This window comes from Gallinula chloropus (genome assembly GCF_964237585.1).
Source record: "Gallinula chloropus genome assembly, chromosome: Z".
NCBI classification, from domain to species: Eukaryota; Metazoa; Chordata; class Aves; order Gruiformes; family Rallidae; genus Gallinula; species Gallinula chloropus.
The window spans coordinates 34,993,702-35,014,066 of NC_140089.1; the positions used below are offsets into that span (position 1 = coordinate 34,993,702).

At 40.7% G+C, this 20,365-nt stretch overlaps 1 protein-coding gene across 1 annotated transcript in view; it reads right to left on the reverse strand.

Moving 5' to 3' along the window:
* Positions 1-20,365, reverse strand: part of FREM1 (FRAS1 related extracellular matrix 1) — a gene marked incomplete at both ends in the record, with an annotated part of 56,762 nt that overhangs the window by 17,200 nt on the left and 19,197 nt on the right. The window contains 11 exons of the mRNA XM_084278955.1: positions 1,301-1,715; positions 6,294-6,558; positions 7,274-7,469; positions 8,025-8,166; positions 11,698-11,842; positions 12,759-12,987; positions 13,749-13,945; positions 14,887-15,072; positions 16,809-17,006; positions 18,859-19,111; positions 19,594-19,687. Coding sequence (XP_084135081.1) covers positions 1,301-1,715; positions 6,294-6,558; positions 7,274-7,469; positions 8,025-8,166; positions 11,698-11,842; positions 12,759-12,987; positions 13,749-13,945; positions 14,887-15,072; positions 16,809-17,006; positions 18,859-19,111; positions 19,594-19,687 — 2,320 coding nt within the window. The remainder of the gene's footprint in view (positions 1-1,300; positions 1,716-6,293; positions 6,559-7,273; positions 7,470-8,024; positions 8,167-11,697; positions 11,843-12,758; positions 12,988-13,748; positions 13,946-14,886; positions 15,073-16,808; positions 17,007-18,858; positions 19,112-19,593; positions 19,688-20,365) is intronic.

Genomic DNA, 20,365 nt, shown 5'->3' on the forward strand with positions numbered 1-20,365 from the left:
TTTTACAGCATCAGCATATTGCCTGTCCCACTTTTGCTAAAAGCACAGTTGCCTGCTCAGTCTGGCAGTAGCCACTTTGACTAGCAGTCTACTCCAGAAGTCTGGTTTCCATGCAAGGTTTCCAGGTCCCAGCTGGCCAGTCCCTTGCTGCATGCAGCAGGATACACAGTGGAGGGGAACACAAATTCTGTGTACCCCTGCACTGATGTCCCACAATCCCCATTCTTCTTTTTCATGTCATTTTCTTCATAGCAAATGAAAACTCCAGCAAAGGTTTCACAAATCTGTTTTGTGATAACAGGCATGGAAACCAAAGGATTATGATAATCACAGCAACGGAACTGGCCAATATATCTCCTCAAATCTGTGCCACCTCTCACAACTTCTGATGAATCTTCTAACACTCCATAACTGTTGTTGCTGTTTCCATGTCTCATCTTCTGCTGAAACAGCACTCCTCAATCATCATATAATGTCAGATTTTATCATGAAAAGTTAGGAGTCTCTTTGTTAGCACGAGAGTTTTGAAATGTACAGAATTTTGACATACAGTGCAACCAAGCTTGCTTTGTATAGTGAAACATGCTGGATGAATACATAAATGAAGTCATAGCAAAGGCACCCAAGCCTATGACACAGTGCAAAGAACTTGAAAATGAGGGAAATGGGAAGTGAACAGAAAGATCCTAGTAAAGGAAGGAAAACTCAGACCAGGCATCTTACAAAGACTCCCAGAAGGAAGACAGGCTATCCAGTTGTGGGAGGGAAGAGACCATAGATTCCTTTGACATGCATATCAATAGTCATCCTATTATCCCTCACATGAGCATCAGTGGATTGGGTACCAAGCAGGAAAGCTGAGGAGGGGGAAGTTAATTCCTCTCCATAGCTGGGGTCAACTTTAGCACTGAGAATTCTATGTAAAATATTTTAGCAAGTGTAAATACAAAAGTATATACTTGCTTATATATTTATATAAGCAAGCAGTACGTCTTCTCTTAAATACAGCCTCTCTCTTTGCACTCCATAAAATTCTTTGCCTGAGCAATGCATTGTGACAAGTAATTAATTCTGCAGATTAATTATTCACAGAGCATAGAAAGCAAACATTTTCACTGATAAATACCTCAGTTAAATCATAGACTGCGGCAAGTACCAGTTCTCATCAAAATTATGACATTTTCCTCCTTATCATGCTAAAATCATAGACTGCGGCAAGTACCAGTTCTCATCAAAATTATGACATTTTCCTCCTTATCATGCTATATACCTCATGTAAGTAGCCTGTGGTCACACTTGCCTGAATGGTGAATGCCACTGGCTCACTCTGCACCTTCCCATTCACGATGAATCCTTGATTAGTTCTATCTGTTGCCACAAATGTAAATCTGTCAATCTGGGAGTCCCCACCTCGGTGTTTGTATGCAACATCCCTGTTGTCCACGTCTTGCTGGGTGAAATTGTACTGCAGAAGCACAGCGCCTCTATAATAGAGCTGACCATACTGGGGAAGCTGAGCCAAGAGGAAAGTAAGGTTTTCTTTGGCAGTGTCTGGGTCTGAAAGCTGCAGGACATCAGGAGAAAGGAGTGCCATAGCGCCTTTGACTAATCTTAACCCCATGTTCCTAGATAGTGTGGGCAAAGTGTGGTCAACTGCATCCAAGGAGATGATGAATGTCCCATGCTTAGTCCTCAGTCCGTTGCTGATGATGAATCTGGCAAAGAGAGGCAAGGTAGTCTTCAGCATGTGTTCCTGATTCACCATGTACTGAAATGAAATGATAATACACACCTTTACTACAGGACTTGCCTGTGTTGATACTGAAAAAGTAGTAGAGCTGGTTTGAGCTCAAAACCAGACTGTGAGTGTGGTGGATGTATAACGTAAAAGCATGAAGGCAGATGGCCAGGTATATGACAAGAATTACAATGCATCTGCAGGAATCTGCCTAGATGCCAGAGGAATGGCTTTCAGGATGTACCCATCAGTCTCAGCAGTCACAACAGAGCTAATCTAATCTTCTAGCTCGGATGCAGATGGAGCGGATGTAAAATGGTGGGCTGGATGGGGGCCTTATTGCACTCTCTGGCATATATACATGTTCGTACATATCCTTAAACATGGATTCACTTGGTTACCTGGCTGTGGCAACTGAAAGTGCTGGTTTTGTCTACAGCTTGCAGAAAGAGGTGTATGAAGTGCATGTCCTCCCTGGACAATGTGGGGTTTTTTGTTTTCATTGTTACAAGGCTTTTGCACTCAATAGCTCCAAAACTATTAAAGCAAGCTGGGAAAAGATCCATCCTCAGGTCACTTTACAGGTTTGTTTAGTCACTGAGTCTACCTGTAAACTTCTGTGTATTCAGAGGAACTGATTTATGCTTTTTTACAAAACTCAAGTAAGGTTTCACAGACATACTAAGATTCCATGGAGGATATTGGGCAGCATTACACAAGTTGCTAAGGTAATTTAAAAAGTATAGGTGACTATACCATGCATTTATTAATAAAGGATCAGATCTGTAAAGTTCTTTTTTCATGCTGTGAAATTTCATTAATAGCAGCATAGTTTCTTACGGTTCTCTCTGGAGCAGTAATATTTCTTTAGGTATACTAAAGATTTTATTATACTTTACAGTAAATTTTCCTTTCCTAAAGAAGAGAAAAATAAAGATGCCCAAGGCTGGAGAGAAAATCTGTTGGAAGCATACCAGCTGGGCATGAGCTTTTGCCATACAAGTGACAGCATGTTCTGCAGAAATTTATTATCAAATTTTGTTATGGATAAATATAAATATAAAACTAACATTTTACCCTTCAAAATTAATCCTAGCTTTAATTGTCAAGATTATTACTTAAAAATTTTTTCTGAAAGCAATTGCATTGTCATGCCTGTAACAAAAAATCTTGAGTGTATATGAAACTAAAAATTAATTTGAAAATGTCTCATAGTCCTTCATATCCCATCACTGTAAAGTATGTAATAGTTACCTTTTCCATGCATGCAAAAGAATCTTGGAGAACAAACCACCCAGATTTGTTCTGCCTGAGCCAGAACAGAACCTGGTTTGCAAAGGAATTTGCTTGTGGCAGGTTATTCACATTCCCTGACCTCCCTTTTTCTGCCCTCTTAAGATGCCCAGTGCTTTGAATGCACCTACAGTTACACTTACGCACTTGATCTGCTATGGGCCAGTATCGTGGGACAGTTGTTTCAGAAAATGTGAGGGCCAGCCTAGGTGGCTGCTTTCCACTTACCATACTTCTACCATACATGAGTGAAAATGGGAATGATTGACATTTAGATTATCTGTGTCCTCTTGCTCTCTTGACTACAGGCCTCAAAGAAATGTTTAATTAATCACAGGGTGAGAACCTGGCCGTTTGTGTTGTGCCTTGAACGTAAGTGACCTTCAGTAGGCCATGGAGTAGCTTACTGTGTCACACAGACTGTCCATCTAAAACTCCTCACTGCCTTCACCAGTGCTGGATGATTAGGGCTTGATCAGTTTGTAAGCTGGCAGTATGCCATGAAACAGATGGGAATGAGCATAGGCAGACCAGGGACTATATAGCAGTTAGAAATATGTTTACTGAGGATGGTATTCCCAGCTGGGAGCCTAGAGACATCTGTCTGCGCTGACCTAATGCTATTGTGCCAATGGTAAAAGGGTTGTGCTATTAGTAAATCTAGCTGAAATCAAATACAGAACTAGAATAATGATAATAAATACTACACTAAGGGAAAAAAAAAAGGCAAATTTGTTCAGTCAAGATCTTAATCATCTCTCAAAAAGTCTGGAAAATTGCAGTGGAAGTGAGTTTCCTATGGTACTTTTCATGGCTGTAAAACAATTTGGATGATGACTCAATATTTAAGTGAAAGACTTTGATAATTCTGTTTCTGAAACTGAAGATTTGTCTGGTCTTCTACAGAACACCAGTCAGGAGCAAACCTCCTGGCTATATACATCAGACTGAAATTTACAGTGCAAATATTGCACACCTCTTAATTTCACAGGTGATGAAACTGACTGTGTCCAAGACGTCCTTTTTTCTGCACTTTGGGAGATTTTGGTTGTTTATTTCTGGTTTATGGCTGCTTCCTCTTTTCCATAGGAATGGAGAGCAGCCAATATTCTCCTCACTCTGATGAAATTTAGGGGACAACTCTCAGGCACAGCTAGAAGGACATGTTGCATGGTTCGATTTCACCATTACCAACATTTCATGCTTTCTGCAGTTTGATGGCAACAGAGTTGGCTGTAGGACCTACCATCTGTCATGGCATTTAGAAGATAAAAATGGAATCATAAATAGTGCCAGCTCATTACAAAATCGAGCCAGCGTGTCAAAATGGAGGACATTAGCATGTTCTTTTAGTATCCTGCTGCCAGCATCTGATGTCAGGTTGCTAATCACTTGAAGTCATCTGTCCAAACAAGCACGGCCAAATCTTTCTTCCAGGCCAGCAGCACCAAACAATACAGGCAAATTTATGTCTGAAGGAAGTACTTTAGTGAAAAGTAAAAATCTGATCAGTTAATCTCCCCACCACCACCAATTACCCATATAATTAATGTAACCATTCCTTGTTTAGATAATAGTAATATTCTGCCCAATATTTATATGCCTGCACACCAAATTCTTTTCCAAATGATAACATCAATTACTGTGATTAACATAGTTATTGAGTATCACTATCTACTAAAGCATCGCAGCCTTACTTTTATAAGGCTGACTTTCCAGTCTGGCTCTTTTCCATCGGCCTAACCAAAAGACACTGGGTTTATCCACATGCACTGTTTCCCTAGAATTGTTTGGTGTGGCTTTCATTAGTGCAGTATTGAAGTCTTAACTGATGCAGGCCACTCCTGTACTTCCCAGCTAGGGTTGGTATGACTGCAACCTTACTTGTCTAAACTAATTGTAGTTTGGGTCACAGAGTTTCACAATCAAGAAATATAAAGCCTGGGAATATTTGTTCACTTTTTCTATCATGCTCAAACAAATCTCCTAACTAGAATTTCCACCACATTGAATTTAGTGGAAGGAATAGTTTAAAATGTTTAAACCCAGGAAAGTCACAAATTTATTTTTGGCTTAACTCTAAATAATGTCACCTGAGCTGCCTTGGTGCCATGGGGAGGTTTGTTTGATGTCTCTAAGCCTTCCTGAAAAAAAGGATCTCAAACTGGATGACACGTCCTTGAATCTTCATCATGCACCATGGAAGACAACATTCAGATCACGAATCTAGTCATAGGAGAGTGTAAAAAGGCATCTCTTCTGAATCACAGCTCTTAGGATTTAAATCCTTCCTTTTTCATAGTCACAAACTAAAAAACAGGCAGCTTTTATTGTTGTGTGGGGAAATCGAATTTTACATAATGTCCATTTTCTGTCAGAAGCTGTTTTCAGAAGAAATTGCCAATGCTAGGAAGAAGCTAGCATTCTTCCTTGGGAAATATTTTCCTTCTTTCTGAGCTGCTTTTTCTCTGAATTTGGTCCTTTACAAAACTGTTCCCACGACTTTAAGCAATAATACATCTGCTCTGTCTTTACCTGATGATAACTCATTATGCCATTCCACTCCATAGCCAAGCGAGGTTCATTACGGAAGAAAATAAGGAAATGTTCACTTCAGGAGTGTACCTGGTCTAAATTGGTCAAAGGGGAAAGTTCAGAACCAGGTGAAAGTAAACTTAAATGTAACTGGGCTGCTGAACTGTGCCTGTAGGTAGCCAGATTTACCCCAAAACTCCAATTATCTACACAAGTCCTGGTGTTAGAATAGGTAAGTGGACTGGTTTTCAGTATATCAAGAACTACTAATGGATTCAAAAAGCATGTAACCAAATGAATATGATAAATAAGACTAGACTAGAAAGCAGAAACCTGGATGGACCAGGTTTACCACACCCACCTATAGCAAGAAACCAAAGGAAAAATTCCACAAACTGTGTTCGTAGTCCTTCTCCCTGACTTAAATCTTAACAGCTATCCGTGTTTAGGTGCTGTGATAATATTGAAGCTAGCATCATTGAGTGATCATGGCTCTGGCTACAGTTTCAGCATCAATTAGAAAATGCATCTGTTACCAAAGCAGTCATAACTATCTGTATTATAGTAGAAATATCTTTGCTGTATAAATATTGAGACTTCCCACAGAGCTTATGACTATTTTTAATAATTTGTTTTGGGGGTTTCTGCTCATTTTGTGTTGTTTCTTTTTTTTAATACCCAAGAAATCCAAGCGGAAAAATTTAGATAGTGGGTTGTTAGGTCCTACCTGAATGTATCTTCAGGAACAACTGCCTTTGTGTGGTGAACATAGCAGACAATCTGTCTTGCTACATCCATTTGACTGAAGCTCGCAATGGGGATGCCAGGATAGCTGACATACTCTATCTGTCCGTACTGGGGTGGGGAGGTTATCACGTAGAGAAGCTCCTCTGGCTTGTCACTACCATCCAGTGCAAGGAGGACATCAGTTGTAATGTAGCCCTGATCCCCTTTTGGCACTCTGAGAGGTTTTATGAAAACAGCAATGTCTCCTGTGGGATAGAAAAAAAACAACAGTAAAGCAGTCATATTGGATTGTAAGTTGTTCTCTCATGCATTATTTAGCCACAAGCAAGGCATCACCAGTAGAAAAACCACAGAACTGTAGGATTAAAGAGAGATTCAGGCTGGAAGGGACTTGAGAATGATTCTACTTCAACCTTTGGTTCAAAGCACTGTCAGCCATGAGATCAGCTATAACAGGTTGCTCAGGGCTTTATCCCATCAGGGCTTGAAATATGTCAAGGATGGAGACAGCACTACCTCTCTGAACCCTTGTTCCAATCTTAACAGTACCAGATTAACTTGGTCTAATTTAAATTTCTAATAGAGATGCAATAAAGGAAGAGAGAGGACTAGAGCATAAACCTGGGAGGCAGAGCTGGTTTTGAAAAGCAGTTTGCCTACGTTATTACATTCTTGATTTTTTTGTTTTGGTTTGGTTTTTGCTTTGATTTACTCTGACATAGACCTAGGTCCAGAAGGATATTTTCAACTCTATTTTCATGGGAGTCCTGAGAGGCAAGGTACACCACATTGCCTTCACCAGCAGGAACACCAGGGCTCTGGCCAGCAGACAGACTTTTGAGACCTACAGGGAGACTTGCCATGAGCCTATAGAGTGCTCAGGGAAGGATCAGGACATGTACTCTAATCATCTGTTTCAGAAACAGGCACTGCAAAATGTCATGTTTGTCACATCTTTACCCTTTTTCATGTCCTTGATATTTATATAGAAGTCTGTAGCTGGGGATCTGTTGTACCCATCCCACAGATAAAATGTGAAGCCGTCTTGTTTTTTGGACCCTATGGCTGCTGTATGGACATATCTCACAAGGTTCATATCCAGTTCTTCCTGAGTGCACTTCATTCCAGTTTGAAGAGTCATCCAGCCTTGGCCCACCTACAAAGAATAAACATCATTTACTAAGCAGATAGTGTCCCAAGTATCCTTCTCAGTTAATTGTCTTTCATTGCAGTTATGAAGACTGTTAGTGGCAGCTACTTGGCTTCCCTTTTAAGCTATAGACTCTTTCCTCATAGAATGTTTTGAAAGACAGTAAGGAAAAAGGTTCTTTCTGAACCCTGAAGTAACTGAAGTAATGGCTTGTCTCTTTTTTGACCAAGGACTTGCATGCACACACCCTCGCAGCTTTGACACTTGATTTTCCTCCTCCATGGACTGAATGTCCCAGCATCTCTCTCCATTATCACCTCAAATAATCTCTGCAATGCTTTTCACCCTTCCTCTCCTTCTCTTGAGGGTCTGGCCTTTGGTGCCAAAGCCTTTGGGATAGCATCACTGTTTAGTTCAAATGCTTTCAACAATTAAACTGGCCACAGCCATCTACTTCAAAACATGACAAACATTTGGGAGAAAAGAAAGATGAACTTCATTCTACCCTACAAAGAGAGAGTTCTTTGCATGTTTTCTTTTTATTGAAGTACAAAGGCTAACCTTGAGCTGAAGCTGACCATTTTCTGGAAGTCTTTCAAATAAGTAGTAAATTCTCTCCCTGGGGGTGTCTTTATCTTCTGCTGACAGAACAGCACTAGAAATTATTCGAGTTTCACCCATGTTCACCTCTATATCATCCTTCCTGAAAAAAAAAAATAAAAGTCATGTACTGATGCAATAGTAACCTTTCCAACACATAAATTCTCTGCCAGGAATATGGATTACCCAGATGCTGACAGAAATGACAGCTGCAGAAAGAATGAAAGGAGGGTGACTGTTTCAGTTCAAAACAGAAAAAAAGCCAAAACAGGATAGACCAGCTTCTTCTTAAAATGGTGAAAAACAACAAAACAGATACCTACAACAACCTGGGATTTACCACGTCTGTCTACTTCCCTTGGGCCCTATTCCATTTACTTTCATACAATCTATACAAAGGGAACAATGTAAAAAAATAGACTGTATTACAAGTTGCTGCCACTATAGACCATAGCAATACTGGGTCTAATGAACTGATTGTTCATTAGAAAAGACTGTCTTTCAAATGACTAGTCTGTCACTGCTCACCTTAACCTTTAAGAGACACTACAAAGACCTAACTGGTTTCTTCTCTATGGTCCCACTGCAGAATTTTCCTGGGTTCTTAGTTCAGAAAAGCAGGTTAAGACTACTTGCTCCTTGGCAGAAATGGGTATCACTAAACAGAAATAAAATCTGAGGCAACTCTAGGGAAAAATACCCGACACTGTGTGAAATTCTTGCAGAGTCTCGCTCCAGGATGATTCTCAGATCGTGTCTCCTCTGCTTTCATTCTCAGCTAGCAACCATTCTCCAGTTTACTTCTGCACACCCTGATTTTTCACTTTGCTGTCAGCTGTCTTACATTTTCACAATGCACAAACAGTATTATTAGACTACACAAACATTTCAAGGAGGTTAGAGAGGATTCAGCATAGTCGGTCACTCCAGGGATGGGACCTGCTCAGGCTAAACTCCAGTTTCACTCCAGGGATGGGACCTGCTCAGTCTAATCTGTTTAGGGATAGCAGGGCAGGTTGGAAAAGGACAGAGTCCTTAGGCATATGAGCAGCTAAACTCTGTCTGGATGCCACTGAGCATGTGCAATCAATGCTAATTCAAAGGCCAAATACAGCTACATTTTTGCAAGAATTGTAAAGACACGTTCTTCATGTAACAGACCTTTCCTTTGTCACAGAATCACAGAATCGCAGAACTGTAGGGGTTGGAAGGGACCTCCAGAGATCATCGGGTCCAACCCCCCTGCCAAAGCAGCTCCCCAGCTCATATTGCACAGAGAGGCGTCCAGACGGGTCTTGAATATCTCCAGTGAAGGAGACTCCACCACCTCCCTGGGCAGCCTGTGCCAGGGCTCTGTCACCCTCACTGTGAAAAAGTTCTTCTGCATGTTGGTGCGGAACTTCCTGTGCTCCAACTTGCAGCCATTGCCCCATTGTCCCATTGTCAAGCTGCAAGTGCCTGCTCCAAAGCAGAGTGACAACTGAGATTTCCAAATTATTTAGAGATTTTTGAGAAAATATTTATTATTTGTAGGATGGATTTTTTTTTTCTAAAATTTCACATTTGAACTGATATGGCTACGAGGCATAGAAATTTCATGTTTGACAAAATGAAAAGAAAAGAAAATGGGGTCGTATGACAAGGTATGTCAAGTCATAGTAATGACAGACCAAGCAACCTGAATGATTTGCTCATACAAGCAATAAGCATGCTGGAACTATGCAAACAAAAGGCCAGGTGTCTGGCCCAAAGACTCTGAGCCAGGAAAAGAAGATTCAAACAAAAAAATAAGTGAAAATTAACACATTTAGCTGCACCCTGATTGCTGTCTAATCCAACTCAGATTTCTGCATAGCAGTTAGTTGGTTAAGCTCTTCTATCATCACCCACATGTGTCATCTTGAGAAGAAGCTTTCAAGGGGAATGTGCGAGGGCCTTACATTCCCCAAGGGCACTCCTTGCTACAGGATGCAATCCAAGAGGTGGCAGATTGAGTTTTTGGCAATCACTGTGAATAAGAGCTGCTGTTTGCCAGCCAAAAACATCCCATCCCAGATTCTTCAGACCAGAGCTAATGGAGATAAGAGCTGAAAATCCCTGAGATGGAAAGGTGCCCCCAGTTACAAGTATTGTCAAATGTTCACCTGTAAAACACAGCAGTGGCATAAGGGAGCTGCTACCCTACAGCAAAGATGTAGTGACGTAAAGTGGCAGCTAAACCACTTCAATGCCAAGCAGAACATGTTTCCTTAAAGCACTACTACTGAACTGCTGGCAGCTTACTGCATCTCAGTGGAAGAATAACAGGCAAGAAGCAGTAACTTCTTATAATGAAATAGCTATTTTGCAAGTAGATGGCTCACTATGTGCTACTGTTCATCACAGAAATAGCAAATGGTGAGATCTGGCATCACCAGGCAAGGCAGCAACAGTTTCTGGATCCAGATGGGCAAAGTTTGATTTCTTGCACTCCATCACTATCCTTCAGAAAGGGTGGAAAATTACATATCAAGCTTTACCATGTGAGGAACCAATAGGCAATTGTCAGTGATGAATACATAAACTATACCCTTTATTTAAACTAGAAATTAAACTTCTTGGCATTATGGAGTCTTTGATAATCTTTCAACTATAAAACTAATGTTTGTTAATGCAGGAAGTTCTACATGGTAAACAAAGCATTCAGAATCCTCTGCAATGGGAAACATAGGTCTGATCTGAAGCTAGGCCAAATATCCTGAGGGATCAGTAATTCCCACTTTAGTGGCAGCCTGCTTAACAGGCTGTGAGTCATTTCAAAAATGCAAACTTTAGAGGTTCAGAGCTATCCCCCCAAAGCCTCCCGTCCCCCAGCTCCCCATCTGTCTGCTTGAGGCTGGAAAGCAGCCAGGAGGACAGAGGCCCTGATGCTCTGGGGCAGGTCGTCAGCTAAAAAATGGGGATCCCAGGGGACAAGATCCTTGTTTAAATGTCCAGGAGGTTCAGCTCTCTTGCAGCCAGCTGCCTATCTGCAAACGGTCTGCCAGGCAATTTCTGACCACATCTAACTCACTTATGACTCCTACCTTTGAACTGTAAGGGAAGTTAGCATGCGCCTTTTCAGAAGCTGAATTATAGCTGAGTAGTAGAGTTTTGTACTAGAAAAGAAGAGAATAATTAAGCTGAAAGGTTTGCCCCTGCGAGGCAAGGGGGCATCAACTCTGCAGATTCTCCAGAGCTGCTTTCAGAGATGTGGGTCAGGGTGGTTGCCGCAGGGAAGGGAAAAGCAACGTAACTGCAGTCAATACCGTGGTGGTCAGTGGTCAGTGGCGAGCAGAATTGTGCAAAAGTCAAGGCTCTCTGGTGTACATATTGAAGTAAGTTGTGAAACCAAAATCAAGCATGTACCCCCCACCTTTTTCTTTTCTTTCTATTATTTTAATACTGAGCACCATTAAAGCACGCCCTTCTTTCAATAAAACTGTATTTGTTAAACAGGCTGATAGACACCCACATGGAAACATCTGTATTGACATTAGTCTGTGACTAGTTGTGGAATCATCTCCCCATCAGTCACCAGTTCGCTGGTTTGGCCACTTTTGGATCATTTTGTCTGAACTCATCCCTCTGATAGAGACAGGAACATGTGGCTTACTTGCTCAACACTGGTTTCTCATCATTAACTGGAATGACCTTTACTGAAATGGTTCTGAGGACTTTGTGTTTCCCATCTGATAGCTGGATTTTGAAGCTGTCAGTGAGGTTTTCCGAATTGTCATGCATGTACATCAGCTTCATTCCTATGAAGGGAATGGGGGTGGGGAGGGGGAGAAGAGACGGGAGGAGAGAGAAATGGAAAGAACAAATAAATCCGACTTCTGCAAAATCTCTCACATCATTTCATTCTGCTTCCATCACCTTTCTTCCATCTCCTCCTCCCATATGCTCTGGTTACAGCAAGCTTGTTTCAGCTACCAGAAGATGAGCTTGGCAAGCCACCACTGTTCATTAATCTAACAACCTACTATTGACTCAAAATGCCAGCCTGGCCTGAATAAGGAGCGACTTCCTGCACAAAAGGGTCTTTGTTGGTCTGAAAAAGGCACATTTCCTCTCTTACTGTCCTCATTTCAGTTTATTTTAATGAAGTGAGACTCTCCTGCAGCACTTTTCTGTGCCTTAAATAATCCTCAGGGAGCTTTAAATAAACCCTGTGGAGGACAGCTGACCATGGAAAATTGGAAGATCTGGGCTGGAGATGGCTTGGTTACCATTGTGAACAGGGAAAGAGAAAACTCAAGCAGTTTGAACAGAGTCAAAAACAGGACTTGGGAAGGCTAATGGATTTGGGGTGAAGACACGATATTTCTGAAGTTTTATATTAGACAGACAGAAGACAAAAATCTTTCCTCAGATTGTGAGGGCTCAACTGCAACCTGAACAGAAGGATTGAATTCATGTGCCTTCATCTACTGATAGATCCCATATTCACCAAATGCTTACAGTCTGGAAGAATCCACCATATTCTTGGTAGTGTTAAATGTACTTTTTGATTACATGTGTACTTGGAAGAGCTTTGCTGCTTCAAAACAGGTAAGAGTCATGGAATAGAATCGTAAAATAGTTTTGGTTCAAAAAGACCTTTAAGCTTAAGACTGTGCCACCTTGCCTTATTAAAGGAATGAAAGACTAATGTCAGAAAAATGCTGCACCTACCATTTTTCAGTTGTTCCATGGAAAATTCATGAACAAGCAACCCATGGATGTGGTGGTCGTGGTTAATTAACTGTTTGTAGTGTAGAATATCATTGCCATGAACTCCATTAATAAGGAACCCGTACCAAGGCCTCTGCACAACCGCAAATGCCAAATGGTCTTGAGGCACATCCAGATCAACTGCATTGATAACAGACACATCCAGCTCTTTCATCTCACCCTCATGAACCTAAACAGGAAAGGATAAAAATGTCCAATTCTTAAAGATATAAAAAGACAAGACATACAAAGAAATTACAGAATTTTAGCATGGTTTCCTAAGTAGTGGGTTTTTTTATATCTGTTTCCTTCATCCCTTTCCCACTAGCTTTTTGAACTAGCTGCTGATTTGAACCAGTTTAAGAGAGAGAGAGTAGTAGACAGTTTCAGTGGTGAAAAAGTGAGATAAGGAGTTCATATCTGCTCCAATTCATAGAAAAGCTGTTAGGTGAGTAAACTTCATATTATGTGCTAGGGAATGCATAGATGAGAAAGCCTTTCAAAGCATAAATAAATATAAAAATGTGGACACACATAAATTTGTACACTTACACACGCACATTTTACTTTACAGTAAGATAATCTTAGACTGCCCTAGCATGGTGGTCACATAATTATTATTTATATTAAAAGCAATCATAAGATAAGGGAGAGGCTGTGACAAAAAATTATAAAACCTCTTGAGATTTAGTTTATTTCAAGATTTGAGCCTGTTTTTTACTTAACTGCAAGTTACCAAACAGGGCTGTGCACTGCTCCAGTCCCACTGAATCTCTGCCTTACAGGTTTAGATGTGATTTAACTGGGATATTTTCTGGACTAGGCTGAAGTACACAAAGTAAGGGAAAGATACAGAGGTGACCAGGTGTCAGAATAATGCTCTTATTTATGTTAAAGAATGTTTTTCAGTATAAAACAATTCTACGACAGGCATTTGGATTGTCTTCTTACAGTAATGTTCCTTGCTATGAATTCAGGGACTTCATCATTGGTTGGGTTGATCAGCACAAAAAATGGAGTCTCTGCTGAGCGATGCAGCCCATCAGTGACATAAAGCACAAAGTGATCTGCTGTTGGCTCCATTCGCACATGCCTGGCTTGTACATAGTTTATGTTCAGGGCTTTCAGGTGCTTCAGCTGAAATGAAGCTAGGGATTTTAAAAAGATAATGAGTTAGCACAATCTTTCCCTGCCTTATGGCCTTAAGTATCATCAAAATATCTGAAACTATCTTTCTTCAAAGCACAACTTGTATTTGATAAGTTTTCAGTCGTTTCCTGGCTAAAAAAGTTACACTGCACATTACCACAGGACACATGCCCTTCCCCTGAAACAAAAATGCATCCTTCTGCTTCTTGTGGGACTGCATGACTTCGTATTTCTCAGTTCAGTATGCAGAACTGAGCACAGATAAAAAGACCCAAACAACAGGTAGGAAAATATCTGAGGTTGGAGTAATGACATTGATTGTTACTTGACTGACAGACTGGGAAAATGGGGACCAAAAGGCTCAGTAATTCTGAGTTTCCAGCTGGAGACACAGGTAAAAAGCTGGTGGCGTTATAGATCATGCCATAATCTGTTCTGCTGAGGATGAATCTGCCAAGCAATGTTTGAAAGTAGACAAGAAAAGAGACCCAAGTCAATCACCATCTTTATCAGTTTTGTAACTTTGCCTCGGAAAACTAGCATGGGACCCAGGCTTTTCAAATTCTCAGCAACAGCACTTAATTGACAGACGTCTCATTGAAGGGAAGCACCTGCGTTGTGCATGGGAGATTGAAGGGGGAGGCAGAGAGAACAGATTAATGTCTCCCGTCCCCACTTCTAATAGATTGCAGCTGGAATGCATAAAACAAGGATTGGTTTGTTTACTTCAAGTGCCAGTTCTTCACATTTCCAGATCTGCAGTCTCCCTTTGAACTCCTCCCGCACAGTCCCACCGCTCTTCATTTGCCAGCACCTGCTTTCCTCAGTAAGCCGATGTTAATGTGCACACCTGCAACTACTTCACAGGAGCCCACCCCACAGCCCTCCTCAAGCCCTCCGGATGTCATCTGCTTGATTACCATACCTCGTTAAGACTTACCTATACTTATACCAATGTTGCTCTTCTCAAACCCAGGAGAAGGCAGTATATTTTCAATGTAACCAAACTGGGGAGGAGAAACCAAAACAAACTCTAAGTCATCTGCAGTGGTGTCAGGGTCAGTGGCAAACAAATGGTTGGTGGTAAGGGCTGCTGAGGAGCCCTCCTCCACCACAAACCTTGCACCTGCACACAAACAATATGATAAGCATTATTGCTTATTTAGCTCATTTTACTGTTGTTTTTGTTAACAAGAATTGAAATAATAACTAAGGGGGAAAAGAAGACAAATACCAAGTTACTGATGGGTTATTGTTTAGGTTTTTTTTTTCTCTGCCTACACCATCAACTCTACTTTTGCCATCCCATAAATAGAGAGCAAGGGGATCATGAAATTATTTTACTAGTAAGTTATTAGGTATGTTTTATGTGCTGCTCAAAATCAGTTGTTACCTCTGTTTGTTAGAGCATTAATTACATGAGAGCTGTTACGAATTGCGCATAATGAACAATTTTCCATGCATCACTGCTTAATTTTCCTGCTGGGACAATGTTTCATTTCCATAACATTACTTGGTTGAGAGCCTGCAAATTACAAAACTACTCATACACATGCTTAAAAATTCTCTGAGATACATAACATATAAGTGATGCTTACAAACAAATGACATTGAAAAAGACAAGCATACAGAAAGCATACCTTTAGCATGTATACTACAGACCTCATCCAAAGCCCAGGAAATAAATGTGATTTTCACACAATGGGCTGCAGGTGGACTAAACATATGTTACCAACAGTATTTGCATTTTAACTGAGCATTTTTGAAGAGTACTAGTGAAATTGGGGCTTTGTATCTGTTTTCATCAGTTACTTATAGATTTGTCTTTATTCACTAACAGTTAAATATAAGTGCTAAAAGTTTCTCTCCCTTCATTTAAGGGCCAGAGTCTAAATTTCTCTTGTTTATTTTACATGCAAAGGTAGACATATGTTTGTGTTTTTTGCATTGTATAAACCTGACATAGTCTGGGCAGAAGTTCAGTTCAAGGACAATATATCGCTTGCTTTTACTCAGACTTAGCTTACATATGCAGCAATGGACAGGTATAGATGGAGGATCTGAGCACTCTGATCGCTAACTGTATAATTTAAATCTGCAGCTGAAGAGCCACAAGAAGTTACTTTTAGAGTCATGGAATCACAGAATGGTTTGGGTCGGAAAACACCTCAAATATTCACAGAATTGTAAGGGTTGGAAGGGACCTCCAGAGATCATCAAGTCCAACCTCCCTGCCAAAGCAGGTTCCTTAGGATAGATTGCACAGGCAGGTGTACAGACAGGTCTTGAACATCTCCAGAGAAGGAATATCTCCATGACTACACCCTGGGCAGCCTATTCCAGTGCTCTGTCACCCTCACTGTGAAAAAGTTCTTCCTCATATTAGTGCGGAACTTCCTATGCTAATATCATCTAGTTCCACCTTCCCTTCCACTAGATGAGGTTGCCCAGATCCCCACCTAACCTGGCCTTGAGCACTGCCAGGGAGGGGCAGCCACAGCTTCTCTGGGCAGCTTGTGCCAGTGTCTCACCACCCCCACAGTGAAAGTATTTTTTCCTTATATCTAAATCTCCCCTCTTTCAGTTTAAACCCGTCACCCCTTGTCCTATCACCACACTCCCTGACAAACAGTCCCAAACTTTCCTGTAGGCCCCCTTTAGGTACATCCTTGCACCTGCAGCTGAATTTGGTACTAGCAAAAGAATTGATGGAAATTCTTATTCAAAACTTCTGTATACTGATCTCAGTGGACTCTTTCTGATGCTAAAAAACAAACAAACAAACAAACCCCCCGAGTCTTTAGTCATTGTGGTAGTGTATAGCCCACATTATAATGCTATAGTGAGAGAGGAAGCTTTCACCAGTTGTAATTGATGGAGGCTGGTTGTCCACAGGAAGTACAGTAATGTTAAGGTCATATACTGGAAATGGGTCGTGAGGCAGCACTGGAGGAGGAAGAGGTCTGTCATAACAGCAGTCTTTCACATCTGGGCCAGCCTCACCATCAGAGACAATGAAAGTTAAGATCTCAGTGGAAGGAGTCAGGCCAATTTCCCCACCTGGAAAAAAAGTTGCAGTTCAGAATAAATGTTATACAAGGACTTGAAGAATAATTTTGTATCCTGCAAGGACAGGCTGCAGTATTCAAAGTTAAAAGAAAATAAAAAAAAAAAAAAAAAGAAAACCAACCAACCAAACAAACAAACCACAAGCAACAACAACAACAACAAAAAACAAGTGCAGAATTACTAGAACTCTTAAGGGGGGCTTTTTGGTTAGGGATTTGTTTTGTTCTTTATAATTAATTTGGCCAGCTTATTTATATTCTAGAATAAAAGGGTGTAGAAAAGTGTGTAACTAAGTATTACTAATAGTTATTATTATTGCAATGTTAAAACACTACATTGCAACTGTAATAAAATTGCTAAATCCTCATTATTCTGTTCTTTGTACACCAAGGCTTGTGCAAATGTACATTTGTGCAGAAAGAGAGGGTTGGTTTTTTCTACATTCCTTCTCAAAGAATGTAGGAAAAGATCTTTCAGTTGTATACACTCTATGAAAACTGGTAATATCCATGCTTTTCCTGAAGAAAGCATTTCTGCATACCAAGAAATATGTATGCCTCTTATCCCTACAAAATGGACCGCAACGAAGGCTGTGGTTTGTTACTGTACTGCATATTATGTCTATATGTAATCACATTTGAGATGAGGGCTGACACAGGACTGGGAACTGCCACCCCTTGCAGGAAGCATCTGTGTCTGAGTATATTTCAGTTCTCAGCGCTTCTGGCAGCCTGTATCTTGCATCGCTGCAAGATATTACTAATAAGCTGCCTGAAAATGAAAGGCAGTGGCTCCCACCCTCTCTTGCAATGGCAGCAGCACATTTCAATTTGGAATGAAAAACACAGGCACTGCACCCTTGAAGGTCATCTGCTGCCCTTCATTGCCTCTGTATAAGACTGCCATGGAAATAATATTCCTCATATCTTTAGGATGCTGAAGAAAAGTTTGTTATGGGTGGTCATAATCAAGTACTTCCTTCTCAAATACCAGCTGTTCATTTCAGACAGTGCCAAGCCTGAAAATATCACATATATTCTCCATGCTAGCACAAAATTACAGAGTAATTACATAGAAAACTAAAGCATTTGGGGAAAAAAAAAAAAAGCAGAAGAAAAAAGATTAAAGCTATCATCAGAGATGTAGAAAAGAAAACTCCTTTAATACTAATGAGATGCCAAATTGTAGGAAGTGGGGTAAACCAGCCCTTGATTCCTGTGAGCAATTAAAAAAAGTAATTTTTATTTTAAAGATAAAACAAAAAAATATATTTTTATCACTGTGATTCTCTTGAAGAAAATCTGAATATCATTTATATGGTACAGAAAGACTATAAACTGTCCAAAAGTGAATATCCATCTAGGTTGGAGAGACAAGCAAGAGCTACCTCAGGTTGTTAGCAGTTTTCTATTAAAACTTGACCATCCCATTTACAGTGCTACATCTTTTTATCTAACCAGGAGTGTGGAAAAATAGAGGGGGTTTTAATGTCACAAAACAAATAAAAAGACTCTATTTTGTGCCTAACATAATTTTAATTTTGCCAAGAAATTTTATCAGCAAAAGTGAAAGAGATCTTCCATGTTCATGATGCTTTCATGTACTTGTTCTAGTATAATTTTCTGTTCGAACAGGGAATTGGAGAATACATTAAAACATTTGGTAGCTCTATATCATCACCAGCCTTCTTTTGAAGCCAGCTTACTTTTTTCCCTAATCACCACATATGTGGTTTCTCAGCAGTTACTGCTGAGCTTCTGCAAAGATGGGGATTCAGGTTAAGAGCTTCTGCCAAAAATTCTCTGACCACCTTCTAGTCTAATTCTGTCCTTAACTCACTTACTAGTGTGCTCATATGTGACTAAACCAGAGACGATATCAGCTTGGAAGAAGCGATCCACAGCAATGCCAGCTTTCCTCACTACCCCGTGGTGGGGCTGGCGAGCCAGCATAAACATCAGTTTCATGTCATCACTGTCTGCGTCAGTGGCATAAATGTGCTCTGAGGAGAGGACCACTTCTTCACCCTCCAGGCAGTACAGCAGGGGAACAAGGCCTGTTCTTATCACAGGTGGCTCGTCATTCACAGGCAACACCTAATCAGAAAAATTAAGGTAAGATCTTTTATTTTTCATCTCAGTGGAAACCTGTTGTTTAAATGCACTGCTTTCCACTCCAAACCAGCACTATGGTGTCGATGTCAGAGTGCATCGAGCTCTCACTATGAAAAAAAATGAAACCAGAGGAACTAGTCACTCTTTAAATTCAAAGACAAAAGTAAACAAAACTAGCTAATTACAGCTTGCAAAAAAACCCCCTCACTTCCCATATTTAAGTATAGAAAGCAGCATTCCAGACAGAAGAACCCAAACTAGAGCAAACACAAATGCCTTTCTCTTAGTACAAGCCAAATCTCTTCTCAAATTTGCCACATAAACCTGAAAGGTAGGGTTGAAATGGAAGCCTAACCAGTTAATTATCTTCCAGTTTTCAGGACAAAGCAAAATCTTTCAGAACCCAAGCTTTGCACTCTTCTTCTACACAAAGAATTGCTCTCAGAAATATGCAACACACTGACCTTGATCTGCAGCATGAACTCTACAAAGTGGATGCCATCTGTGGCTGCAAAAAGGACATCATCCTTGAGAGTCTCAGAACCATCATGCCGATACCTGTGAGGACAACAAACAAAAAAAAGGTACACAGATTTCACACAGACAAATAAGCTGTGCTTTCTGGTTATGACAATGTGGATAATTCCCAGTATAAAAAGCTGATCCCCATGTAAGGGTGTCCATGTAAGCCTGGTGATTCTGGATCACCACATCTTCAGAGGGCTTTTGGAATCTCCTACAAGAAAACCCTCAAGATAAACCAGACATCAGCTGGGAAAACAATTTCACTGAGGCTTTATCATCTATATTCTGGCTGCTTGTGAGGTGTCTATACTAAACACATATGTTCTTGCTGCAGTAAATGCTCTCTCTAACTAACAGATGGAAACAGGGTGAGGGAGCTCTGATTCTGTGTGTATGTACAAAGTTGAATCTTGTTCTTTCCACAAATATAGCAGCAAAGTTTTCATTCTGAATACAGAGTTTACCACTTCATCTGCATGGGGCATTGCTTTATAGAGAAACCTATATAGATCAGACACGGTCACTGACTCCCACTTACTGGCCACACAACTACTCAATTTCCACTGTGACCACTGCAGTGCTGAGGTTCAGACAGCCGTCTTGGCCTGGAGCAGCTCTGCCAGAGCCCTGCTAGCTGTGAGAGTGGCTAGCTGTAGCCTCTGCACCTCGCACAGCTTCGCTGCAAGGCTTTCACTCATCTGACTGTGAGAC